Genomic DNA, 25,979 nt, shown 5'->3' with positions numbered 1-25,979 from the left:
GGGTAGCAATCTGGCGGCTGGTGAAGCGGCCGAGGAGGAAGCGCGAGGGCAGGTGAAGGACTGTGGGTCAGCGGGGCTTTTTATGTTTTCGGCGTAGTGTACGTCCTCTGTGGGGCTTTGAATACATACTGTAAGAAATTCATTTTGTGTATCCGCGTGTGCAGACGCATGTGCGCCGCATCCCTGAGCGCAAGGCTTTCTGAGTGCACTAATGGACGCACACTTGAGTTGAAGTGTGCGGAGTGTAGCTGAAGTGCAGCCAAGTCTGGCTTCCAATCCTGCTTGGAAGCTCCATAATCTACTCTCCACTGTTCCCCTGCTCTCCATTTCCCTTATTTCCCTTCATGTGTCTTTCTATCTGCGTCTCTCCATCGATATGATATTTTCATCTCCTCTTCATTGACTGAGTCAGCCCATCTCACACTCTGCCAGTTAAATCCCTTTATATCCCCGCTTCTAAAATGAATACATGTGGATCAGTTTTGCTGCTGGCCGGCTGCGGACTTGCTTTCTCTTCTCAGCCCCCCGCCCCCCTTCATCCCCTCCCTGCTGTGCGGCGGAGAGAATGAAATGAGGGAAAATGACATGTAACCACCAGTAGTCTTGACCTTTATCAAGCTCCAGTGCCTGAGGCATTAAGAAAATGACTGAGCATTATTAACCCCTACTTACTTACACATACACACGTTTGCACAGTGCCTGCTTTGAAAAATGGCCCCGTCTTTGGCCCGGCACTTTTCTGACAGTTAAGGAGAAGCTAAATGATATAACTGGGATTAACACTTGTGCATTCTGCGTCGCGTCCCCTTAAGAAAGTGAAGAATGGGCAGCGCGGCGTGGCCTGCCAGCTCAGATAGTTTAACTGTGATTGATCCCGTGTCGAGTTCCAGCCACCACCACTCTGCAAATGCCAAATCCTGTTGAGAATTGATGCTTCATTACAAACCACACAAGTTCTTCAAATGATGCATCAGCCTCTCAGAGAGCGGGGCCAGTGCAGACCGGATGTTAGCGTCCTCAACCGAGCCGTACTTCCAATGATTGATCATTTCCCTGCCGCCTCTCTTCTTCTTTTCGAGTGTGCAACTGGTATATGTGAAAGTGTGGCCGTCCCTCGCCTCCAGTCAATCAATGAGCAGAGACAATTCCCCGAGTGACATTTACAGAGAAGAAAGAGAGCCATTTATCACTTTAGTTTTGGGATAATAAAGGAATGACTGAATGAGCGTGTGAGGTAGGGGAGCAGGCAAGAGAGATAGCCAAAAGATGAAAAAAGGGATTTCAAAAGCACATGAAAGGAGCAGGAGAAAAAGGCGAGGGAAAAGGGAAATGAGTGATGAAAAAGGCTACATTGTGGGGAGGAGTGTGAAATAGAACAAGTGAGGAGCGAAGGCCATGAGTGACTGACAGTGAAAGAGAGCATGAGAAAGAAGGGTGGGCGGGAGGGGACTGGCGTACACAGAGGGAAAAAAGGTTGCGAGACTGAGGAGGAGAGGGGATAGAAAAAAGGCTGCTGGCGCAGAGAGAGAGAAATGGGGACTGAGAAAAAGATGAGAAAAGAGGGAGAGAGGAGGCAGAGGCGAAGGAGACACGGAGAGTTCATCCCAGGCTAAGAGCAGAGACTGCGATCAGACCTCACACAGCCGGCATACTAAACACCGGACCATGTGTCCTGACCCACTTTCATGCCTGTGACATACAAATCCAACGGGGAGAACATTTCACTCCTACTGCCATGGCTTGTCCCGATTCTACCTCCACGCAAATCCACCAGATGACATCCCATAACCTGCTTACCTCACGCCAAAGAGGTCACCTCACGCACTAGTAAGGTCGGGCCACATGGGAAAAATCCCATTCTAATACTTCCTTAGGTGGTCTCCCAAGACATTTTTAGAAATCTTCATCCAAACTTTTCTCATCACGCAGGTGTTTCCATGACCCGCCATGTGGGCATATGCAGGTCTGCTGGCATGTATCGTGATCAAACACTGTGTAGGTCTTCAGTCAAACACGGTTCACACTGAACTTTCCCCTCCATTCCAAACTTTCAAAAGTACTTTTGTCAAACATTCTTGGATTTTCTGAGATAAGTGATGATGGAGGGAGGATTTTAAAGTTGAATCTTCTCTCTCTCTCTCAGCCTTGAGTCGTGAAGTGAATGTATCATTGCACCCCTTGAAAACACAAGCCCATGAGGGGTGGTTTATTTTCCAAGGTCAGCTTCCTCTTCCTCGCACAGGTGAGCTGCTGTGATGACCCAGCTGGGGGCGAGGCTAGTTCCCGGCCAACCGAAGGTAACCTCTGCACCATCCATCAGAGCGGCATGTGCGGCGGCTGGTCCGCCGCCTCTCTACCTGGCATTAGCATAACAAGCACCTTTCATAGACATAACTCTCCTGCTCCCCCTCTCCACCTTTTCAGTGGCCGGCTCTTTCTGTTCGCCTGCCCCAATCAGTCACTGTTAACTACATTTCCCTCCGTGATGCAGCTCCCTCCATCACTCGCCGGAGCCGCCATGCTCAGGTAAACTGATCGACGGCCCTTATACGCTCTCCATCCCCCCCCCCCCCCCCCCCCCCCCCCCCCCCCCCCCCCCCCCCCCCCGCCCACCATCCACCGGCTCATGACAAGCACTTGATGGACAGGCAGGAGAGCGCATGGCTGCCAGGAAAGGTCTGGAGTTGGAACATCGTGAAATACACCCTTTACTTCAGCATACATCATCTCACACTCATGGACGGACATGACAACACACATGCGCGCACGTTTACACACATGAGCGCCGCCATCAATCCCTCACGCGCAGGAGATCTCCAAAGAAAAACTGAATTAGGAAATATGGGCGCAGTGATTTGTGGGAGGCCGGGTCGGTGACCGGCGCAGAAATACAGCCAGAAGCGCAGTTCATCTCACAGTGGGAGCAAAGTGGGAGAAGCATCTGTGTTGTTTATCTAAACGCCCCCATCTAGTTACAATGGCTTGATTTGAAATATTCATATACATGTATGACAAGACCAGGCCCATTATGCCGCTCTCTCGGTGGGGCTTCCACGAACAGATTCAATAGAAGCACATCAGTCAGAGTAAATTATGAAGACAAGATACATTTCATAATCCTATAGATGGGCTTGAAGAGGAGTATTATTGTAGTCTGGCATCCATCACCGCAACACATATTGCACAGTGTCATCAGTATGATAATATGCTATAGGCTATTTCAAGGATAAAGCCGCCATTATAATCTTTCACCAAACATGGACGCAAAGGAAAACACATTAGGGCTTTGTGTCGTCGTGTGCGTCGTAAGGCATTACGTGATTTATGTTTTAGATGTGTTTGTCGGAAAACAAATGATACTTCAATTATAATGAAGCATAACTGGAATAACCTCGCAGGGCCTCAAAGCACAATCCTGTCTCATCAATTAATCTCTCCGCATGCTAACTAGGTTCATTTCATATTCACATGAAACTCACCAGGAGCTCAAGGAGAATTGAAATATCGCCGATATGCTGCCAATGTTCCGATATGTGTTGTAATTGAATTGTACTTGTGCACTAAGCCCCGCAGACACATATAGCTGCGTCTTTAGATGAAACCAATGGAGAATAACAAACTGCTTTTGATGTAAATAAGAGGTTTTTAATTATAGAATTATTCGGAGCAAAGTATTGTATTTTCAATATTTTGGGCTCACAAAAAGGTTCTATTGAACTGTTATTATAGCAGTCTTTTTTACCTATTGCAAGTTCACTCTTTAGTAAACTTCTTATGAAGAGCAGTCAGACCTTTTTTATGGGTAAATTCAAAACTGAAAATACAGTTTATTATGATGAGATTATCCCCAAAAAATAAACTACAGTGTCGTGTTCATATTAGCTATGTCTTTAAATAAAACCACTGGAGAATTACAAATTGCTTTTGATGAAATAAGTGTAATTATGTTATTATGTAAGTATAATTATGGAATTAATAGTGGAAAGTATTGTTTTTTTCTATATTTTGGGCTCACAAAAATGTTCTGCTGAACTGTTATGATGCCAGTATTTTTTTTTTCATTGAATACTCATTTGACCTTGACCTTTTAATTTTAATATCGCAAGTTCACTCTTGACTCTTCAATTTTTCCTTCAGTAAATTTAAGCGCAGTCAGACCTTGATTTAGGATTGTTTCCATCAGTTGGTTCTCAGTCACTCAGGTTCTCAGTCAATTCATCCAGCCCCAGAACTCGGCTATTTTTATGGGTTCATTGAAAAAGAAATCAAATGAAAACACTGTTAATTATGAAGAAATTATCACCACAAAAAATCAACTACACATTCATATTTGACAATTATTTCCTTCTTCATGACGCAGTAATCCACTGACACGTCTGAGTAATAGCACTTTCTTGGGAGCCATACTGAGGGTTTATCTCAAGTATTAAATTGTCTCAGTGACTGCAAATCTTATTCACAATCCCACTTTGGTAACGTGATGGACTTATGAGGCTTCACGAAACAGTGTCCTCCTTTTCAGACGCCACTAGATGGCACTCTGTACAGTAAATTCTTCGGATGTGAACAACCCTTTCAAGGAGGAGCGCCATCTGCTGAGCTCTGAAAAAGAGCAAACTGTTTCATGAAGCCTCATCAGCCCATCACTAGATTCATGAAGCAAAGGTCGGGCAGTACTTCAACAGACCATCTCCGACTAAGTGTTGACTGAATACGTCAGAAGCAGATTGAATGAATTGTAATGTTCTTATTAAATGTGAATAATAGCATAGCAATTATTTGCAGACAAATCCTAACATACAGGCATTTAATGTACCAACCTTGGGTATATCCAGGCGACACGTAACGCCTTTATCTTGAACCAGTCTATTAAAAAAAATGCTATGGACCAGCTCATTTGGGTAAATGGATTATTTCAGGATCTGCTCATGAGAAGGGTCTCAAAAGGATAAAGGTACCACCTGAATACAGCGAAGGTTTACATCCAACCAGAAATATTTTGTGTGTAACATTTCGTTTAATCTCATTGCATCAGACAGCAGATGACGTCACTGTTGGCCAACAAAGGAAGATACGTCCAAACACTGCATGTTCTGCATATATATATATATATATATATATATATATATATATATATATATATATGTATGTACATCAGGCACACGTTTAAGTGGAAATAAAGGAGCATGTTGGAAGCGTATAACAGCGTACGCTAATATGGAGCCGACTACCCCGAGGTCTTCTGCGATGGGCCGAGCTCTGGAGATGGAGCAGTTCAGAGCGGAGAAGAATAAGCCCCGTAGACGTTGAGAAAGAGACAGAGAGTCGACCCAGCGTGACTACCGCCTGCCTGAGTGGAGCAGCCTGCCCGCAATTAAGGTAGAATCAGGGAGAAATCTGCGCTGCCTTGATAATGAGCCTCGTCTGAATTATTAACGAGAGCTGTTCCCCCAGGACCCGGGCTCCCACTGAGCCCATCAACCTCCCCCCCAACACCCCCACATGCACACACCCAGAGACACTGGCACAGAGCGGAGCGCGTCTCACTCACACACGGCCACATGAACGACACAGATGAGCAACAACCACGCAGCTACACATGTCGACTGAGAGGAGGGGGAGCGAGCGCCGTGAGGAAGAACTCCTTCTCAGCCAAGATGAAATCTGTGATTCATTTAATACATTTCAGTGGGGGGAAATGAAAAGGAAACTTCTCTGAGTTATCGTTTGAAAGGACTCGCCAGGTAGCTCACCTATCAAAATCACTCCTAAGATGTGTGACCCTTCTTCATTCAAGCCCCTCCGACTGTCAAATCTGTCAACAATCAGAATTTTTATTTCCACATTAGAAAACGGCTCCGGAGAGGTATTTCATCTCTCGCAAGTGTTGTAGGACAGATGTAAGGCTCATTTAATTTGTCAGAAATTCTGGCCATGAATGAGAAACGCTTTTATTCTGGCAAGCGCGATCTGTTTTTTACGCCGTCCTTGACACTGGGCACCATCTCAGTACCTTGGATGAGAGAACTCGTAGTAGTCATGAATAGAATCCCTTTTTTTTTTTTTTTCTTGGAAGCAAAGCACAGTTTTATTCGTTTTGCTGGTGTCAGTATTATTTGGAGCATTTAGGATTTTCCATTTAAAGACCTGTATTTAGTCTTTGAATATGCTAATTACATTTGCAATATCAAACTGAGAGAAACAGTCATGGGCTGAAGTTAGAGGGATGTATGTCAACTGAGAGGTGGGGGATCAGCCCAAAGGAGACACCAGACATGACTCACTTGGAAAAAGCAAAAACTTTGGTGTACAATACCATAAAGCAACATTAAAAAAAACTGTAAAGCAAGAGAGCAATGCTTTTGTTTGTTCGGGAAAAACACAGATTGGAGTCGAGAACATTTGGGTTTGTTTTTTTTTTTTAAGTCCCACCATGAAGCAATTTGCTACAGAAGAACTTATTGTGAGTGCTCCACAGGGACAAAGATTCCAAGAGAAATACATCTGAAACATGTGGTTTAAGTGAACCAAGCCAGCTGGCTTATTGGCTTACACTTTGAGTCGTACTGAACCAGGACAAACAGATGACAGCAGATTAATAGAAATAATTCGCAATTCAAACAATACGGCTTCCGTGTCACACCTAACATACTGGCCAAAAAAATGAATAAATCTTATATTATCTTATTGTAATGGATGTGAATCTTTTTTTCATTTGCCATAAACATCTTTATTGGTTCAAAAGAAGGGTTCAACTTCAGGATATGGTTTGGAAACCCTTGATTTATTAAAAAGAATTATTAAACAGTGTCCTCTTTTTCAGAGTTCAGCAGGTGGTGCTCTCGGTTTTAAAATAAGATGAGGGTTCAGTGAAATGGTTGTTCAAGTCCAACGATTTTAATATGGACAGTGCCATCTAGAGGCCACAGAAAAGGAGGGCACTGAATCATGAAGCCTCATAACCCCGTCACCATGAAGCAGTGTGCATGGTTTTCGACTCCCCTGCTGCAAGTTGGGCACCACAATTCAGACACCCCAATTCAGGCCCTCTCTTTTAAGAGACCCAGTCCAGTATGTCCGCTCTGTCCACCATATTCCTTCGCCCTAGTCCCTGGCTCTTCGCCGCCATCCCTCAAAAACCCCAGGCCAACTGCTGCTGGTTCTTACCGTACAAGTCACACATACTGAGCCTTGCTCTCATTCTCTCTTTTCCCGCTTTTATTATCCATGGTGTCGGCCATTACACACCAGCCTTCCTCACCCCCTCACCACACCCTCTCAGATCAGTAATTCAGATCAGTAGCATCTCCTCTAAGTGTCTTATTTGAGTCGGCATCGGTGCAACGTCGCTGGCAGGGGCACGGCCAAATACCCGTCTGCCTGATATTCCCTCATTTGCTCTCCAATATCGGTAATCGCGTCCCGAAAATCAGAGCAATAAGTGTAACACTCAGCCCCTCTCTATCAAATTGCCATGACGACAGAATGAAAAAAAAACAGAGGATCAAATCCGTCCCTGCAGCTGTGAATGGCGTGACACCAGAAATTAAGATCCAGCTCACTTTGTACGAGAACAATTGTTTCACTTCATTCAAAATTTCCACTTTAAAACTGAAAACATCTTTCAATGGCACGACATGTAAGTAGCGCCAACTTGTCATGCCATTGGTTTGATTTAGGTTGTTGCTAATGAGAAACAACCGAAATCATCATGTCCGACATGTGAGGAGGAAACGACAAAAACCAAATATATTTAAAAGGTTTGGTGACATTCCTTTTGAGACGTTGCGTGTTTAAATTCGCTCTCGGATGTCCAAACTGATGTAGGTGGTGTGGTCAAGTTAAAAACGAGCAGATGCTTTTTTGGAGCCGCACTTCGAAGCAGGCCGCTTTTTAATCCAAATTTGCCAGAATTCCGGACCGTATGGTGACTCATCGTAGCCAGCGCACAAATTGAGAGCTTCAATTTTCGCCTCGGAAACAAACTGTGGATGGTAATTTGGCTGTGTGGGTCCACTCCCAGTCCTGTTTGTTCACGGTACTGTGACCAATACATCAGCACGTGAACTCACAAGTCTGAGAAAAGCATGTCGAAGAAGTACTCCAAATATGGTTTCGTCGAAGGAAATGTGATGATCATTACAAGAAATCAATCATCACAAGAAAAGAATCATCATTTATTTATTCTTAGCCAGACCAGGTTCACAAGAGCGGACAAAGCCTCACCCCAGCTTCTCCTGGGACACCCCCCAAAAAGGTCCACAGGGCAAATAGGGACGGCAAGATTGGTCCCCCCAGGGGCTTCGGCAAGATGCTTCCAGACTGAACACCTTAACTATAACCCCCGAAGAGACATCTTTATAAGATGGCAAATATGGAGCGGCATTCACTCTCAGAATTGAGCTCCATCTTGACGTCTCAATTTATGTCTATTAAGACACAGATGTCAGACTCAGAAGGGCCCAAACCTGATTACCATTCAGATGAATTTTCAGATTGTGTTTTATCCAGAATACTACTTAGAACTATCATTTCGCGATGGGCTGAGGAGGCTTCATAAAAGGGTGCCGTAATTTCAGAGCTCAGTAGATGGTGCTCTTGGTTTTTAAATGATATGAGGTTGTTCAGATACATCAGCACCATCTAGAGGCCTCTGAAAAGGAGGACACTGTTTCATGAAGCCTCATCAGCCCACCACTAACCGTAATGAAAACCAGTTGCTTTTCATTGGTAGGAGAGTTTCAACTGTTGCAGTGCACTGAGGGACCTATAGTGGTGGCAGTGCCTTTTACTGGTGGGACATTTTGAAATTACTCAAATCTCAGGCCAAAGTTTGCTAAATGTGCGATACACCCATAGAGATTAAGATTTTTATAAATGGACATTTCATGGAAAATACTACAGCTTTAAATTCTACTACTTCTCCTAACACTTGCCCTAGTAAGCGACTACAACCTGACTTTGTTAGCATCTATTATTTCATTATATTCGCCAAAATTAGAACGACAAGATGAAGAATCTGTACACTGCTTTTAGGATCGCTGTAAATAAACCTGCAAGTACTGCAAAAACGTCGGACCCCGTGAAGAGAGGTAATAATGCGAGGAAGACAAAAACCTGCCTGAAGTGCAGAAATATGTCCTTAAAAAGGAGGGAACCTGGTTTTTAATGGTGAGAGTGACGCGTCCAAACTCGGCATTTAAGATATAATTGACTGCCCTAAATGCTCTTACTTTAAATGTCATGTCTTTCAGTGGTTAATAAATCAAAACGGAGCGGTATTTTGACCGCACCCTTTGGTTATGGGCGAGGGTGGGCTAAAAAAATTGGGAACTTATCAAAGACACCGGGAAACACGGTTAAAATTGTCCCTATTAACACAAAGTAAATTTGAAAGGAATTTGTTTCAGTGGTCGATCAGCCCTGTCTCTATGAGAACAGAGCGTTCTTCTGGGGACACATATTGTTTTGGGTATGAGTTTCAGATCTGGGGAGGAGCACAATAAAAAAAATCGCCACCCGGCACAGTCTGTTTAGCTCCGTTCGGTGTCCTGATAAATGTCACCTAACAGCAGCGGGGACATGGTTAATGGATGAAGTTCAGCTCGGCTCAAACGTGAAACTCAAATTAGTTCAACCCTCAATGAATTGGGAACTTAACAATCGCCTGAGGATTCTACTCCAAAAGTCCCAGCAGCGGAGAGTAGCGGAGCAGAGGGGGAGCATCCAGCATTGTTATCCTATTATGGCTGAGATGATATGAGATATGAGATTTCCCATTAGATAAGAGGAGGCGCGCTCCTTAAGGCAGTCTGGATCAGCTGCGGGAGGCTGCTAAAGCACAAAATCCCGATGCCATAGCTCACTTAAGGAGTGACGCCTCACCTCGCTTGGCCTTTCTCACCGAAACCGCCAAAGTACGTGGAGAGGAGAAAGAGTAATGGGGCTCAAAAAGATGATTCAGATCGATAAAAGCAAAGTAATATCAAATTTATATTGTTTTTCATATCGGCGGCTGCTGATTGCTGTCTGCCGTATCTGAATGCACGCTCATGCTTTGCTAATCTGCATGTACATTAATCATTTTCAGGGAGAAATGAAGTGCCAAAGGCAGCCGGGGGAAGAGGAGCAGCGGGGAGAAAACGGGCGTCTTGGCACCAGGCTCAACCTGAATATACTGCCTGAACCCAACCTGGCTGCCGCCGCATGAGCCAAGGGGAGATGTAAGGTGCTCATAATCCTAGACCGTAAATCTGTCCCGCATGCATCATATGCTCGCCGTGTGTGCATGCGTTTTGAGTGGCAAATGACTCCCCCCCCCCCCACCGCCGCCACCCATCCAAGACGCAGGATAAAATATGAATCAGCTGATGTCTCGGATAGCTTCCAGTCTCGGTGTACGGTCGCAGCAATGCTGCCGCCGCCGCACGCAACGCTGCACGCTCTAAAAGTTTCAACACTTGATGTTGAGATTCAAACGCTGCACAGCTGACGTCGGTATCACTCATACTCGCCGGCCGTCTCTCCCCACTGCAGCTGCTGCGGGCCGTGCACTGTGACAGAACTGCAGAAGTCTGTCTTTTTTACCTATAAATCAATTAGATAAAGTGATATGATCTGGCTTTGTGATAAATGCTGCTGCCTGTGGAGATGAGCCGTGCGCCCGTACTGTTGATAAGACTAAACACTGCTTTCCTTCTTTATTCACGTACTTGTCTTTCCTTTTCCATTATTCTCCGCACGCTGTCAGAGCATTTGTCGCTGTCATATTTCAGTCTCCGTTTTGGGGACTCATCGCTCTTACTCATTCTGCTGCTGTCATTAAATAAAGCCCTGTGACCCCTTTCCCCGCTGGCCCCGCACATGCCTCTAACTAGAGTCACTTTAAAAATAACAGTCTAGTCGCTTTGGCTTAAAGTGTCTGAGTGACTACCTGGCACCAGTGCCAACCTGCTGTGCAACCCCCAGGCATTTCACTTCGCGAGAGCTCTAAATAGTGCTGCAACACAGGCCAAATGCATTTTGTGTATGAAGCTGAAAGTCACACAAAGACACAGAAATGTTTCAGTGGGGAAAAGAATCATCAGTGTTCTCATCCGGATGAGAAGATCTATCTTGTTACCTCAAGGCTGCTTCTCACCAGTTCAAATTAGCACTTCTCAGAATAAAGTAAACAGCAGGAAAATGAATGGACTTGTTGCACAGCTTAAACATCTTGTCCCTCGAAGAGAAAGGAATAAGACAAAGTGAGCGTGGCGTTTTGTTCTCCTGGTGCTCGTTTCATCTGGGTCAATAAGTGACGTTGGAGCAGCAAGGCGCCAGCACAGTCCACGTCCCAGGCATAGCAAAGCAGCACGCCTTCATCGCCGACTGTATTCACCTCTGTCTGCTTACACTGTCATTTGTTTCAGATCTATTTAAGATCATTTAAAATAAAAATTCATACATCATCATTGGGGACCACGGTCTTGGTCAGCTGTTTTTCACGTGGGTCACACAAAGGCCAAATTTGGCCCAGAGGTCTTCAGTTTAACGCCTTTGCCATACTAGATGAACTGGCAACCCATATTGCTGGGATTGACAGAATTAAATAGCAAGCATGAAATGAATGAATATACTATGTTCATATTTCCCTTTGGCCCAAATCATAATTTAGAACCATGCAGGTGCGTCTTTTAACAACGAATAAAGGAGATGAAATTTCCAAATTTGATGGTGTCTTTTCAAACCTCAAGACCCACAGGTAACCTACACTACTGCTGAGAGAAAGTTGTGCTTTTACTATCTTACTATCTTTTACTATCATCTCTAAGTTCATGGTCACGACTGGGGTGCTAATGGACTGGAAACCCGCTGGTCTGTTGCTTCACACTCATGCTACACAGGTTCAATGTCACGTCCCCTTGTGCCCTCACGTGCAAATGACTAGAACAACATTGGGAGTGTCATGTCACCTCTTTAGGCGGAGACAGAAATCCATACAAGCTAATGGGTATTGAAGAGTTTTCACACGTTGAAGTACAAATCGTGTTTCAAGTGTTGCAATGTAAAGCTGACACCAGGTTACTCAGTCTTTGCCTGGCGGACACCACAACAAGAATAGTGGAACAGAATGATCGTTGAAAGGCACAGTATTTTGGAGGAAAAAAAGTTCTTCAATATTGACACATCTCAGTATTAAATATAAACATTAAATATGAAATCAATCTCCATGATAGAATTTTCAATAGAAATCACTCAAAGTTCAAAACAATATAATATATACAGTATATGGTTTTAAAATGTATTATTATAGAACATAAAAAATAAATAATATATTAATTGACAGTAAGACAAAAAGATACTATTAGAGATAGTTATTATGTGCAACTGGAACCATAAATATAAATGAAAAATAGAGTAAAAAGTGCAACACATAAGCACATAAAGCATGAAGAGAAGAAGAGATACAGATACATTAAAATCATGATGTAACTGTAGGTACCACAAAAACTACATTTAAATGAATTTAAAGGTCAATATAAACAATTATTGACAGATATTTATTGAATATCACAGTGCCGCACGTGGACGCCATGCCACAAGATGCCTTTCCCTGACAGAGAGTCTTCACTGAAATGAAGTCACCCCCCCAACGTACCCGTCTATAGTAGCAGACCGACTGCCCCCACAAAGACAGTGCTTTGTTGCAGCGTGCGCTTCCCCCCACAACCAACCACTTATTCACTCCGGCTCCTTCTCAAGAATGCCACAATACTATTCACACCTCCACATTCATATCACCGTGACGTGACGGAGAAGGTTCACAAGCGCACGATTCTTAGCAAACCCTGCTCTGATAGGATGATGATTAGGAAGTCATGGCCTCGGAATACCGCAGCTTTTCCTAGAAGTCGGAACCTATTAGGTATTTATAGGCACTTAATGGCTTCGTCTAGGTGTTCTTCTTCGCTGCCGCCGGCTGATCAAGGCGCCGTCACATTCTTCACAATATGTCCTGGTGGCATCATTTGCTGCGCACAATCTGGTTTCCATGATTATTTTCCCAGAAATGCCAAATGCAGACAAATTCAATAAATATGCTGGAGAGGTTGCTTTTAGTTGACGTCGCCGCCCAGCCGCCCACCCACCGCCACCACAAGCATCAGCCTGCCTGCCTGCATCCAAATGGCCAAGCTATATCGCTTCATTTCATTTCATTTCATCAGCAGCATTTGTTTTATTTTTTATTTTTTTTAAATCAGGCTATTTTGCTTTTTTTTTTCTCTCCCCACGGAAGTGATTCTTGTGTTTGAATGTGGTAGATAACTGTTTTTAATGCCGCTGTCAAACATAATTGCCTCATATGATTATAAAATTACATGTAAGAGAGCGCACCTTTTGTACGTCTGTAACGGGGGGAGGTTTGTTTACCGAATCTCATTATTTTTGCACCATGGAGCCTTATGAGCTGCAGATTTATACAGTTGAACAACCTGTTATTAATCAGATAATGACTGACATTGTCACACAGCCTTTGTTAATAGCGCTGATTCCACACTTAGGAAAAAAGGATTGAGAACAGAAACTTTCTTTAGTGACTGTCCCTTGCGTTGTTAAAGAGATAAAAGCTAGATGTATAACTCAGAAATTAATCATAAATCATCATATTCATTGTAACCATAAACTCAAAATGTGATTCATCACATTGGAAAAAAAGCTTCGTGTGACGCAACACAGCAATAATATTTTTTTGTTATTTAAGAGCTAGATGGTGGTGTAGAAGCTCAAAATCCATCTTTTTCGGTAGCTCAATGGCTTCTCTATTGGCACTCTGGTTTCCTCCAACATGAAAAGTTCATCTCCAAATCTGTGTTCTCCGCATACTTGGATGTTTAATGCTATTTTATTAGATGCCTTCATTGAGTAGTTACATACCTATCACAATATAATAGAATGATAGTGAAAACATTTTAAAATATTTTTAAGAATTATTATATTACAGGGTCAAGATTCAAGCTGGAAAGTGCACTATAGATTGTTCGTGTATGGGGGAAAAAAAAGAAAGAAAAATTGATGTCAAATATATTTCAGTGCCATGCAGCTTCTTAAAATTCCTCTGCGTTTGTTGCATAACACCCCTTCAGCAAAATGATGAACCTCTGCGTCATAGCTAATTAGACTGTACATACCTGCGTGTGTGCATCATGTGACTCCACAGTGTGTGTTTACCTCCCCGTCTCTGACCAACAACCAGGTCAGCTGTTGCTGGCATTACGGCTGCCTGCCTTAAACTCACCTAATCCACCATCATTACCTGGAACGGGCCCCTGGTGTCTCGCCTGTGGCCTGAAATAGCCCAGTTCCTCTGGCTGCTTCTGTCAAACCCCCTAATTTGCAGTTTCGTAAATAGCAGACTGAGATGCTGGCGCTAAAGATAAAGCGGCCATGTGGTTGAAGAAGTTCCCTGCTGCTTGTGCGCGGGGCAAATGAAACCAAGTCTCCCAAGAGACGCACCTACGCAGAGTTCTTGGGGATTAAGGTAACCGTCAGGTGCTCTGTATTAAGGCTGAGGCCAGAGGTGACTGGGTTTTAACTTATGCAACTTAGAAAAACATGATCCCCTCCGGAACAGCCAAACATGGAGGAATGTCATGAAGCTATTACATTAATCATATTTGAGTGACACATCTGAAGAGGTCCGGATGAATATGTATTTAATTATATAATGCTGTGTATATTTAGACGCCTGGATAGCAGGCTCGCGCTGAAGCAGCCCGCCATTTCAAAGTTGGTAACAACGCCAGACAATTATTCCGTCTAAGCCACACATCGCCATGGCGATTACCACTCACTGCGGTGCAAAGGAGAGATCCCGGCTAAGCAGGTGAGCAAGGAGGACAAGAGCAGATGCCCCCGTTGATCTCCCTGCCCCTGCTCTCTGTCCTCAAATAACCATAATGAATAGAAGCAAGACGAGGCAGCCAGAGGAGGCTGCAGACATGGGCAGATGTCCAGGAGGTTACTCCAGGCTCCCAGCCAGACAGGCAGCGGTGGTGTATTGTGGTCACTTATATGAATGTTTACATGACGACCCGTGAACTGCTGGGAAGACTCAAGCGCTCCTTTCATTTGGGACCCAAAAGAAAAAAAAAAAAGTCTATCTCACAGATGACTTCACAACTTTCCCTCATTGGACTGAGGGGGGGGAAAGCTTGATTCCGAATCTTAAATCCCAGGACACTGAAGGGAAAGCTCAGATTTGCATTGGACAGATCGCTGTGATCCGGTCGCAGCTCCAAAACTCCAGTCTTGGAGAAGAATCTTTTTAACCGTGATCAAGTAGTGTGCCGACGCTCCTGGTGGAAGGATTTCATGCTCCACTACAGAGCCATCATGAGCTCCTCTCTGGATGAGTAAAGCCTTGTTACACACTCAGCAAGTGTCTCCACTCCAGTCTATTACAATCTGCCATCAATGATCTATTAGAATGACTGACGCTTGTAATGAACTAAGGCAAGATAACGCAGCCATGCGGAGATCCTACTGTGACATGGCACAAGGGGTGAGGAGATTTGTGTGGATTATTAAGTGTCCTTCGCCCTTCAAAACCGTACGTTCAAGTTGAAAAGGGCACTTTGGCGTGACAGAGTCGTGAACCTGTCCAGGGTGCCCATGACCTCTGCTGGCTTTTCTGACCCTCACTTGCAAGGACAGACATTGAGTGCTGTATTAAAAGCAGAATATGACTGCAGCTTAGGATGGGAGCCTGTCCCTGCACACTAGTTCGTATCCTCGCCGCTGCCCTTGAGCATGGCACTCAAAGAGCGCGCACGGTGGCAGTCCGTTTATAGTGGCTATACAGCACGTGTGGTTGATGGAAAAGAGCAGTTGTGCTTTGTAGACAAAGCTGCTGTGCGTCTTACCTTCCAGCCTGCTGAGCTGTTACTGTCACCCTTATCCTTGAAATAGGGGACATAGCGGACCATCCAGTCGTATATCTGCGACAGGGTGAGCCTCTTCTCCGGGGTGCTCTCGATGGCTCTGGTAATGAGATCCGCGTAGGACTGGTTCCCCCACGCGTTCCGCCGCGACGACTTGGCTTTACGCAGCGGTCCGCCGGCATCGAGCGCGGCGCCGGCCAAGCATGGGTGCGCCGCGCCGGTGGGTGCCGGGGCGCCGGCCGGGTGCTTCAACTCCACCGGCGTTCCGCACATGAGTCCGGCTCTGCAGGCGGGCACGTCGTCCGGTTCCACCTTAATGTTGACCAGTGGGAGACCCCCGCTGACCTCGTGCGCGCCGGGGAAATCCTCCGGACACGGCAGCGGCCAGGTGCAGGAGCGAGGCCGGCTTTGCGGCTCGAAATCCGAATCAACCTGATGAGTGTCCAGCTCGTCGTCCTCCATCATCAACATTTCAGTTGCAGAGAAAAGGGAGGAAAATACATCCACGATTTTATCCTTCTTTATGTGTCCGGTGTCTCTATTGAACTCAGTCTGGATCAATAATCGGGGTTGATCATGACAAAACGGACCGGAGGGGTGGGAGAAGAAAAAAAAATCACAGCATCGCGTGTAAAGACAATAGAAGTAACAAAAGTAATAATAATTTCTCGTCCATTTTACCTGAGGGGGAAAAAAGGCAACCCAAAAAAACCGCGTCTGCCTGTTCAGCCCGGCATCACCTCAGCAGTCACATCCAGCAGCAACAGATGATATTTCAGACAAGGCGTCGATAAATCCGCCACAAGACAAGAGGAAGAACGTGAAAAGGCAGAAAGAAAGAAAAGAAGGGGGTGAGAATATTCACCAGGGCTGAGTAGAGAGCATCCACTGAGGCGATAATGCGTGATTACCGTGAATTATTAAATCTTCCAGTCTGCTCGGATTAAACTGGCAGCGGCACATTCAAGTCAATTCAGCCTGAGCTGCGCACACGCGCCCGCGCGCGCGCCCGCTCGCTCACACACACATATCCAACTGTCTGCGATTATAATGAAGAGGCGTGTGACGAATCGGTAAATTCCCAGTCTGGAAATAAAACATATCAGGAAAAATAAAAGCCCGTATCCACTTGTCAGGTCGCGCGCACCTCCTCTCCTTTCTCCCCCTTTTGGCTGCTTTCTGGCTTCTCAGATCGCACACATGTTCTCATTTGCTTACAACTCGCTCCGTCGATGTGAAGCGAGGATGACGCGCCGGCGCGTTAGTGGGGATGCTGCCAATTGGAGTGCGCTCACGAAATCAATACCCTCTGAACATGATTACAGCGAAATCCCGAACTCATTCCCCCCCGTTTCTCTCCTGTCATCTCCGTCGTCAACGAGGGGAGCAAAGGAAAAGAGAAATAATCTCAATCAGAACTGCATCATGTGTGATTTTGGTGTTTGTTTGTTTGGCGCAGCGTCACACGCCGCTTTGTGTGCCAGACTCCACGCCCAAGCCAACAGCGCGCAAACCCCGGAGAGGAATTTCTGCACACTGTGTTTTTGGAATCTTAATAGCCACAATCGCACTAGTTACACAATATGACACGTTTGATCCACAGGTGAAGTTTGGAAGACAAAACTGGTGAAATGGTGATCACGCTCGCAACCTGAGGCAGCGCTCACCGAGGGTCCCCGAGACGTTCCCAAGGGAGATGTCACGATTCATTTGCCATCCTCTCACGCATATCTTTGCTTGCTTTTCATACATTTCTACAGCTTAAACCATATTTAAATGGTTGATTTAAAGGAAATACATATGTTTATATCATTTATTTATAGCTGTCAAAAGAGGTGCAGTGTCACCTCAGAAGTTCAACACGCAAACTCAGTGAACTCACCCCTTCAGGGAGGGAGGGAATCAGACTCGACTGCAAAAATAAATAAGCAAATGCCAATCTCTACCTGAATATAGTAATGGCCAGATTGAGATTCACATTTTCTGTTGTTGATATAGTCTGGACTATTCATTCATTTAGTCTTAGTAATGCGTGATATTTCTTTAAAATTATGTTCTATTTTCCGACTACTTTTGATGGATATGGATTTTGGCAGCAACCAGAGACGGCCATTTATGATGAATAGACATTAACAACTTGCTCTTGAAACCCCATTGATAGATTGCAGCCATGACAATAACAAGACTTGTTTTGTGTGCAACACAGTCTCGTCCCTTAATGCCCTCAATCCACCCCAGAGTAGGGGTTTCACCTCGGCTGATTATTTGTCGGCTACACCTCAGTGAGTGTAATTTTCTATGCAGATTAGACAGATTTAGTCCAGATTAAAAGAGATTAGGTAACTGGAGATTTAATTCTGGGAGGTGAAATGGGGCTTTTCCCCAGGACAAGACGGAACAACAACTCGTGTCCACTCACAATAATTCAGCAGGAGCCCCGTCAAACCCGAGTGTAATTCCGCCTCGCTGACAGAAGGTGGGGGTCCCTCACTGCTGTCACTCCTGCCCCTCCTCAAATGCTGGATGGGCTCAGATCAGGCTCAGATACAACAGCCGGGCTCTAATTGGTTGATATCTTCCACTCAAAAATATATCCGCTCTTGGAGGTGAAATTTTCAAGGGTGACCTTTTCACCTTAACAGATTTGCTAAACTCAGCGGCTATTTTCACCGTCTGCCTCACATTTTATGCTCGCTCACACCTGCCATGTCGATGAGGCTGTGAGGAGATTATTACTTATTCATGGAGGTTCACGCACACTTATATGTAACACTTGCACTGTTGCAACTTCAAGCTAGACGGAGGCTTTTTTTGTTTTTGTTTTTTTTATTTGGTTGTTACATGGCATGAGTGACAACATGTCGACCGGCAAATGCTAATAATCTAAACCACCACTAATGAGAGCAGCAGCAACCAAAGCAGACAAAAGATTTCCCCGGTCAATTTATGAGAAGATCTGTGAGCTCATGTCACACATTTGTCACTGATGTATCCTCATTTTACTGCTGCTGAGAGTTTCTTCAACTGATACAAGTGCAACAACAAAACGCTAATTGCTAACTGCCTTGCATTTTCACAACAAGTGACAGGAGAATCTCAAGCAATAAAGAGTATTATTGAAGCCGTTTGGTTTCTAACCAAGACCAAAACATGTCCAGGTCTCCTCAGTGATGCCCATTTGCAACCTCTAAAGCGTGGTCCTGTTGATGTGCTGAAGCAGCAGATCTTCTCCAGGGTCTCACGGATGACTGCTCTTCATCTAAGAGACCGCCTGCACCATTTGTCAATGTGGTGTTTTGTGGCGTTTATATTGTGGGTGAACACAACCAACTACATATGAGGTGGGTCAGACATCACACCTGTGTATGACGCATTTGGAGGACGGTGAGCGATGCAGGAAAGGTGGAGGCAGAGGTCGCCTGGTTTTTTTCCTAATGTAGGGGTTGTGTCTGCCTCACTACAGTGGAAGGGAAATATTATATTAAAGGTCCTCCTTGACTTATATATGTATTGTAATATCATCGACCAATGGAATGGAATGAATGGTTTCAAATTCAAGGTTGTATTCAGGTTTCAAAATCCATCTTACTTCCAGGGCTTGGTTAGAGTTGCCTCGAACCCCCACACCACGGCTGTTATAGCGTCGCCCAGGTCATGCGATCACAGTGTCCTATATAAATACATGTAGTACCTCAATTGGATTGTAAACAGATAGGGAATGTGTTTTAAGGCCATGTGTAACATACACAAAATTCTTAGTTGGTACAGAGAAGAAACAGCTTGTGTCCAATGGTTACAACTTCTTAACACACCAATCCTTCATTCTTGAACATTATATTATGACTCTTTCTTTCAAGAAAAGCACTCCACTGATATGATGATCACAGCATAAATACTACCTGTAAACCTTATAGTGTTAGAACGTAACACCAAACTTCACTAGTGACGTATGAGGCGAACTCTTAAATCCCGAAGATGAGCATCTTTCGCCTCCGCAACCAGTTTTGGTGAAAGTAACGTTGAAGAGTGTGGCTTAAAATAAAATGCTTCTGCTTTAATTCCAGGCTCCTGGGATGAGGTTTTAAATGTCTTAAGCCAGGAATAAACTCGCCGTTGACTTCCTCACATGAACTGACAGCATACAGTCTACATGAATTGTGAGCACACGACACACTTTTCCATTAATCCAATTTCTTTCTGGAGTGTTCGAGTGGTTCAAAAAAAAAAAAAGTGACTCGTATGTTTTGAGCTTCAGCTATTTATAGTATTTTTGGGATTCTTCTTGCTGCTGAAATCATTTTCTATCGTGACTTACCCACTTTAATCTGAAGATTAATCAGTTTATCTCATCAAACATGTCTACCAGCGACATCTTGAATCAAGAAATATCATTCCTCAGTCAGATCTGAACAGCCCAGAACAAAGCCGGTCGCCCCGTCTGACCGACACCCCAGCGTCGCCTTTGTCATTATGACATCATGCTTCAAGACGCTCGCGGAGTGTGGCACTTTTTTTCAAATGACATGTGTTTAAAAGTGTATAATTTTAAAACCAGTTCATGGCTAAGCTTAAATTCTAGTGCTCAAGCAGATGGAGCAAATTGCGACATGCAACCAAATTGCCACGTCTTCACCTCATGGTTTTTGTCGCCCAATCGGAGCGAGCGGAGGGAGGTAATGACAAGCTGACCAAGTGCAGAGGGGTTTTCCACGCGACCTTAAAGTGTGGACACATTGGAGCTGGTGAATAATGTCAGCATTTCACAGCAAAATTCCAGAGAAACAATTTCTTACCTAAGTTTGCCACTTCGATCAACTGGACCTGACTTAAACTAGTTTTTTTTCCCAATAAAGCCACTTTAAATGGGGTGATTTTGATAAAGTAGTCGTGAAATCTGTGTCATTCTCCAATTGAGCAACGTACCATTGAGCTTATTTTTGGAACAAGGCCTTGAAGTTTACAAGTAGATTTGACGAAAAAATATTCCCGCTATTTAGACTTTATTATGAGGAAACCATTTTCTCCCTGTGAGATGAGTAAAATATCACTTTCACATGCATATTTTAAAATATTTCACAAAAACTATGAGACTTCATGAAACAGCGTCCTCGGTTTTAGAGCCCACTAGTTGGCACTCGCTGTTCAAAAAATATTTGGATTTCCACAACCATTTCAGTGAAACATCAGGTTGAAAGAAAGAGCGCCACCTATGGAGCTCAGGAAACAAGGACACTGTTTCGTGATACCTTGCCAGCCCATTGCTATTAAAATCACTGTGATTTTTTTTAACAAACTATCAAAATGAGAGTCAACACGAGCTCTGTCCTTGTATGAACAGTGTCAACATTCTGGGAAGAAGTCGAACAGGTGAGGATTGGTGAGGATGATATTTTTTAAGACTCTCTGGACACAGCTATGGAGGAGTGGGGTTTTCTTTTGGGGTTTTCAACTGATTCCATCATGAAATCACTGGGCTGTTTATAAAACTAATTCATGTTTCAAAATTGGAGAAAGGGGGAGTCTTATAGTCACTTTGAAGAAGATACGGAAGGTTGGAGAGTGGGATCGACAAGGTGGTGATCTGGGAGAGACTCAGAGTAGAACCTCTGCATCTCTGCTTTGAGGTTTCTTGACTGAGGGACAGACAAGAGCTATGATGTCCCCAGAAGAGCGGGAGAGGGTTCTGGGAGGCAGGTCTCTTCATACTGTGTACATCTCTGAGGGTCTTGGAATAAAGTATAACTGACTGACGGTTTTGTGACAGTATTGAAGAGCGATGAGGTTTCATGAAACAGTGCCATGAATTTCCGAGGCCACCAGATGGTACTGGTTGCTGTATAATGCTTGACATTGAAAACTAATTCAATGAAACCTCACATCATTTCTAAACCAAGAGTTTATACATAAGCCACACCGGTCTATAAGCCGTGGGTGCAGTGGTGCTGTCTGCAACGTAGAAAAATCAATGGTGCACCTGGCATAGAAATGCATGAGGATCACTTCTAAACTACTTCACAAAACGGGGTCCAGCATCAAGACTGATCCATGCAAAAAACTCGGCAATGTTCTCAACTTGAATCATTATTTCCCCACATTTTTTATTGACATTAAAGCGCTCCAATTGCGCCGTTTTTGCCCATGTGTCTGAAGTTCCGTCACCACAGCCGGTCTCAGATGCTGCTTCTCCCGTCCAGTTCTCCAGGGGATCGGCTCAGTTGCGCAGGTTGAGCACTTTAAGGTCAATAAACTGCCTGTGATTCCATAGGTTTGACGTGACAAGGCTCAATATTTTTGGCAGCATGACGCTCTTTAGCCATTGTTGTATAAGCCGCAGGGTTCAGACCGGGAGAAAAAAAGTAGCGGCTTACAGTCCGGAAATTACGGGAAGTAAATTTCAACCTAAATTGAACTGCAGGTTATTTAAGGTGACTAGGGAAATAACTACTTTGTTCTTAAATATGACTGAAATCAATCCATGAAATCCAGTAAACAATTTAAACAAAGGCTTCTCATCCAGGGTAACGTGACACTGTCTGATGTACAATGTGTCAAAGAGGACTCACACAAAGAATAGACAGTAGGTCAATGACCTCCTTAATCCGCCGCTGATTGTGTAGCACAGTGACTTAAAATGCAGCGCTCACCTCGCCCTCCACGTACTTAGAGGTTGCACAACACCGTGCCCTCAGACACACCTGATGTTGGGAAATGAGTTGGGAAAAAATGCTGCTAGACGTGTCCTGGAATGACTTTAAATGGTATCATGATCATTAATGTTATTACATTGTGCACAGGAACAATTGTGTTTTGTTTTTTCTTAAGTAATCGCTTGATCCCTTTAGCATGTTACCAAAGGGTTTAGGACTGATTACCTGGATTTACATCATACTTATCGTGAATGGAAGTTTTAAATGTAAAGACGGCTTGTCATGGAAGGAAGTAGATGGATGAGTTTTAAAAGTTGGGATGTGCTTTTGTGTGTTTTTCGGCTTCACTGCTCCGCTGTCCCCATACCAGACATTCCAGAGGCAGCGTGGCTGGCTGCAGGCTCTGTGTGGCTGATCCTGGAACAGCGTGTTCTGCACAGTGGTAATCACCTCAGCCAGCCACAAGCACCACAGCAACAACAAGGCAGAGCTTTATGCCTGTCAATTTGCACCCTGGAAAACTGCTATGGAATTTCATTCACATGAAGGAAGACGAATATTTTACTCCTGTCTTGTCAGAAGAGTTGGGCGATCGCATGCTGTTGTGTCATTTTTCCAGGAATTTGCCCATTGGTGTTAGAACGGAGGAAGCCACGAGACCACCCTTTAGGGACTAATGCTTGTCTGGTTCACCAAAAAAAAAGAAGGAAATGGAGAGAAAAAAAGATTTTTCAAAAATCTAAAAAGAAATTCCTGCTTTTCTCTCAGCAAACAACCCACACTCACTAACAAGCATATGTGCTCCAATGACACAGGAAGGAGAGGGCTCCAGTCCAACTATTGGGAACCTTCCGGAGCAGGCGATGCCGTATTTCACACCCTTGTGGCAACAGCCCAAAGTAGGCCGACTTAAAGACTTCCTGCCCTCAGTCAAAGCCAGCATATTGTGGCGTTTTGTCATCGGCGCTGCCAACTATGAGTTCTGTGTTCGAAGAGAGGAGAGACGATGGTTGCCAAGATCTTTAATTAAGACTGTTGTGGAATGAAGAGGAAAGACATGTGGACGTCGTGGTTTCATTATGGAATTCTGAAATTCATTAATATGATCTGCTTTGACGTAGCTGGCGGGGAAAAAAAAGGTTTGTTCTGAAGTGTTTTTGAAGTGTGTGGTCAAGGATTCTTTTCAAACTTTATCCCCAACTGTCTTCGGCCTTTAATTGTCAACACGCTCCTATTCTCCTGTGGGTCGCCGGGGCAGCAGCTTGAGCACAGAAGCCCAGCCATTCCACTTCTAGATTCATGTGGTCTGTATCATCTGATCTGATCTGAGAGCGAATAAGTGTTGTGGATAGGTGTTGTGAGCCAGGATGGGAAACCATAGCATCACATTTCCAAAAGCAAATTGTATCTGAAATATGATTTACCTTACCTTGAAAACACACACACACACACATATATATATATATATATATATATATATATATATATATATATATATATACATATATATATATATATATATATAGAGAGAGAGAGAGATATATATATATATATATATATATATATATATAGAGAGAGAGAGAGAGAGAGAGAGGGAGCAAGAAAAGGTTCTCTCATTCATTTCCTGAGCAGTGTCTTCTTCGTGTCTGTGTTTCAGAAGTTCTGTGACGCTACTGCCACCTGCTGACCGATCTATTCATTGCACTCGGAATATTTACATCATGACATACAGATCAAATCTGCGTTTGGTGATCACTGTAACGAACAACTTCATAACTTTATTATGATTGGAACTTGATCTATGAAGTGTACCTTGATGATAAATTAAAAATAAAACAAGAATAGCAGCTTAATGTGGTGGCATTTTTAGTTCAGAGGAGCCCATAAATGTTGGAGTCACTCATGTCAAGGACAGTTTTGGGACCTCAAGTCACAAAGGAAGACACCCTTTGACCATCAGATGAGTGAAAAATGTATAAATAATGGAACACATTTCTTATGCAATTGAAGGTACTTGAGTTGTGCCTCTTTCATGATATTCCGCTTCATTCGGACCTGAACACACAGTTTAAAGAACCGTTTGCATCTGTTCAGATTTCATCTAAAAAGCCAAAAGATTAGCTAATAATTCAAATCCACTTCTTCCTGCGCTGCTTAAGCCGCGTGTAGTTTAATAACCAGGATTATAATACAATAAAAAAAAAACCTCTAGCCTTCAGAGGAAACATGTCCAATCAAGACTTAACAGGAATTAGTCGGACATCATTCATCAAATTCAGCGAGCAACGCATCACATTACCTCTGGCAACGACTTAAAACCCATCACTAGTGCAAGTCAGTGGTTGGCTGCATCCACAACAGAGGAGTCGGCCTGATGCCAAGACTCTGATTAGCCTAGCTGAGCCTCTGTTCTCCAGGCGGTGTGGAGTGGAGGTGCAGTGGGAGTCCAGCTCATCACCAAAGAGCACAGAGCTAAACACAAGTTTAAGTGGAAGAAAGCCAGCAAACTGAGGAGCATCTATGCTGGACATATAAAGCCTTGGGCAAGAAGGCATCTGCCTCTTTAATATATAATTCACTCAGAGCTGAAACATCACGCCTCGGTCCCAGCGCTTGCAGGAACCATCTTCGAATCCAGCCCAAAATTCTAACTGGGAGCTGTGGCGCCAGTTTCAGTGTGACTGTTTGTCAATAGATTATCCCCGGTGATAGAAATGTCTGATGGGTTTTCAAGGTGGGGCGAATGAGCGCGGAGCCAATGTCATCTCACCTTTCCACCTCAGCGCGCTCGTCCTCATCAGCCGTGATTTGCAGGTAGGTCAACGCGTAGAGACAGCCATCTGCCCTCCAGCTCTCCCTTCAGACACGCAAAAAGCCTCCTCCTGCAGGGATATTATTAGAGGCACTCATGTCTTATTGCCCTCATTATTGCCACGACTGACAGGATGTGCATTAGTTACTTCAGTCTCTGCAGCAGATTGGCCATAATGTTGACACACACGCAGACGGACAAGCCATTTTGGAATCAAGCTGGAAGAGAGGGGAAGAACCTGCGGCAGCTGCGGGGCTTTCATGTGTAATAGTCCCAGCTCAAGTTCCCATGAAAGAGGCTCTAATGGGTTAACAGTAGAAATGAGCAGGAGAGAGGAAATCAATGCTTTTGTTGAAGGGGAGACAGAACAGCTTTCACAGGTCTATGTATCATTAAGCAATTGAGAAAGCTAATTAGAGTGGGGGGGGCGAAGGGGGGTGCAGATCTCACTGCTAATTATTTCCATGGCAACCGCGCCTTCTGTGAAGGAGCTGGGGTAGAGGCGTGATAGGCAGTCGTAAGAAGAACAGGAGCGACCCCTAGTGGCGAGAGTGAAGGTCAACTCAAGCGCGTTTTCCTCATTCAGTTCGCATCTAA

The 25,979-nt window shown here is 44.3% G+C and overlaps 1 protein-coding gene across 2 annotated transcripts in view; it reads right to left on the bottom strand.

The window, feature by feature from the left end:
- Nucleotides 1-17,236, bottom strand: part of LOC128768087 (forkhead box protein O3-like) — a 38,156-nt gene extending 20,920 nt beyond the window's left edge. The window contains exons 1-2 of one of the 2 annotated variants that reach the window (XM_053880677.1): nucleotides 16,605-17,236; nucleotides 15,906-16,475 (exon numbers count right to left, since the gene is read on the bottom strand). In XM_053880677.1, coding sequence (XP_053736652.1) covers nucleotides 15,906-16,394 — 489 coding nt within the window. In that variant the 5' untranslated portion in view covers nucleotides 16,395-16,475; nucleotides 16,605-17,236. Of the gene's footprint in view, nucleotides 1-15,905 lie in introns of both variants that reach the window. The other variant, XM_053880676.1, reaches the window with a different exon arrangement.
- Between the last annotated feature and the right edge of the window lie 8,743 nt (nucleotides 17,237-25,979).

The sequence above is a fragment of the Synchiropus splendidus genome, chromosome 12 (genome assembly GCF_027744825.2).
Source record: "Synchiropus splendidus isolate RoL2022-P1 chromosome 12, RoL_Sspl_1.0, whole genome shotgun sequence".
NCBI lineage: Eukaryota > Metazoa > Chordata > Actinopteri > Syngnathiformes > Callionymidae > Synchiropus > Synchiropus splendidus.
This window is presented reverse-complemented; position numbering and strand designations above follow the sequence as displayed.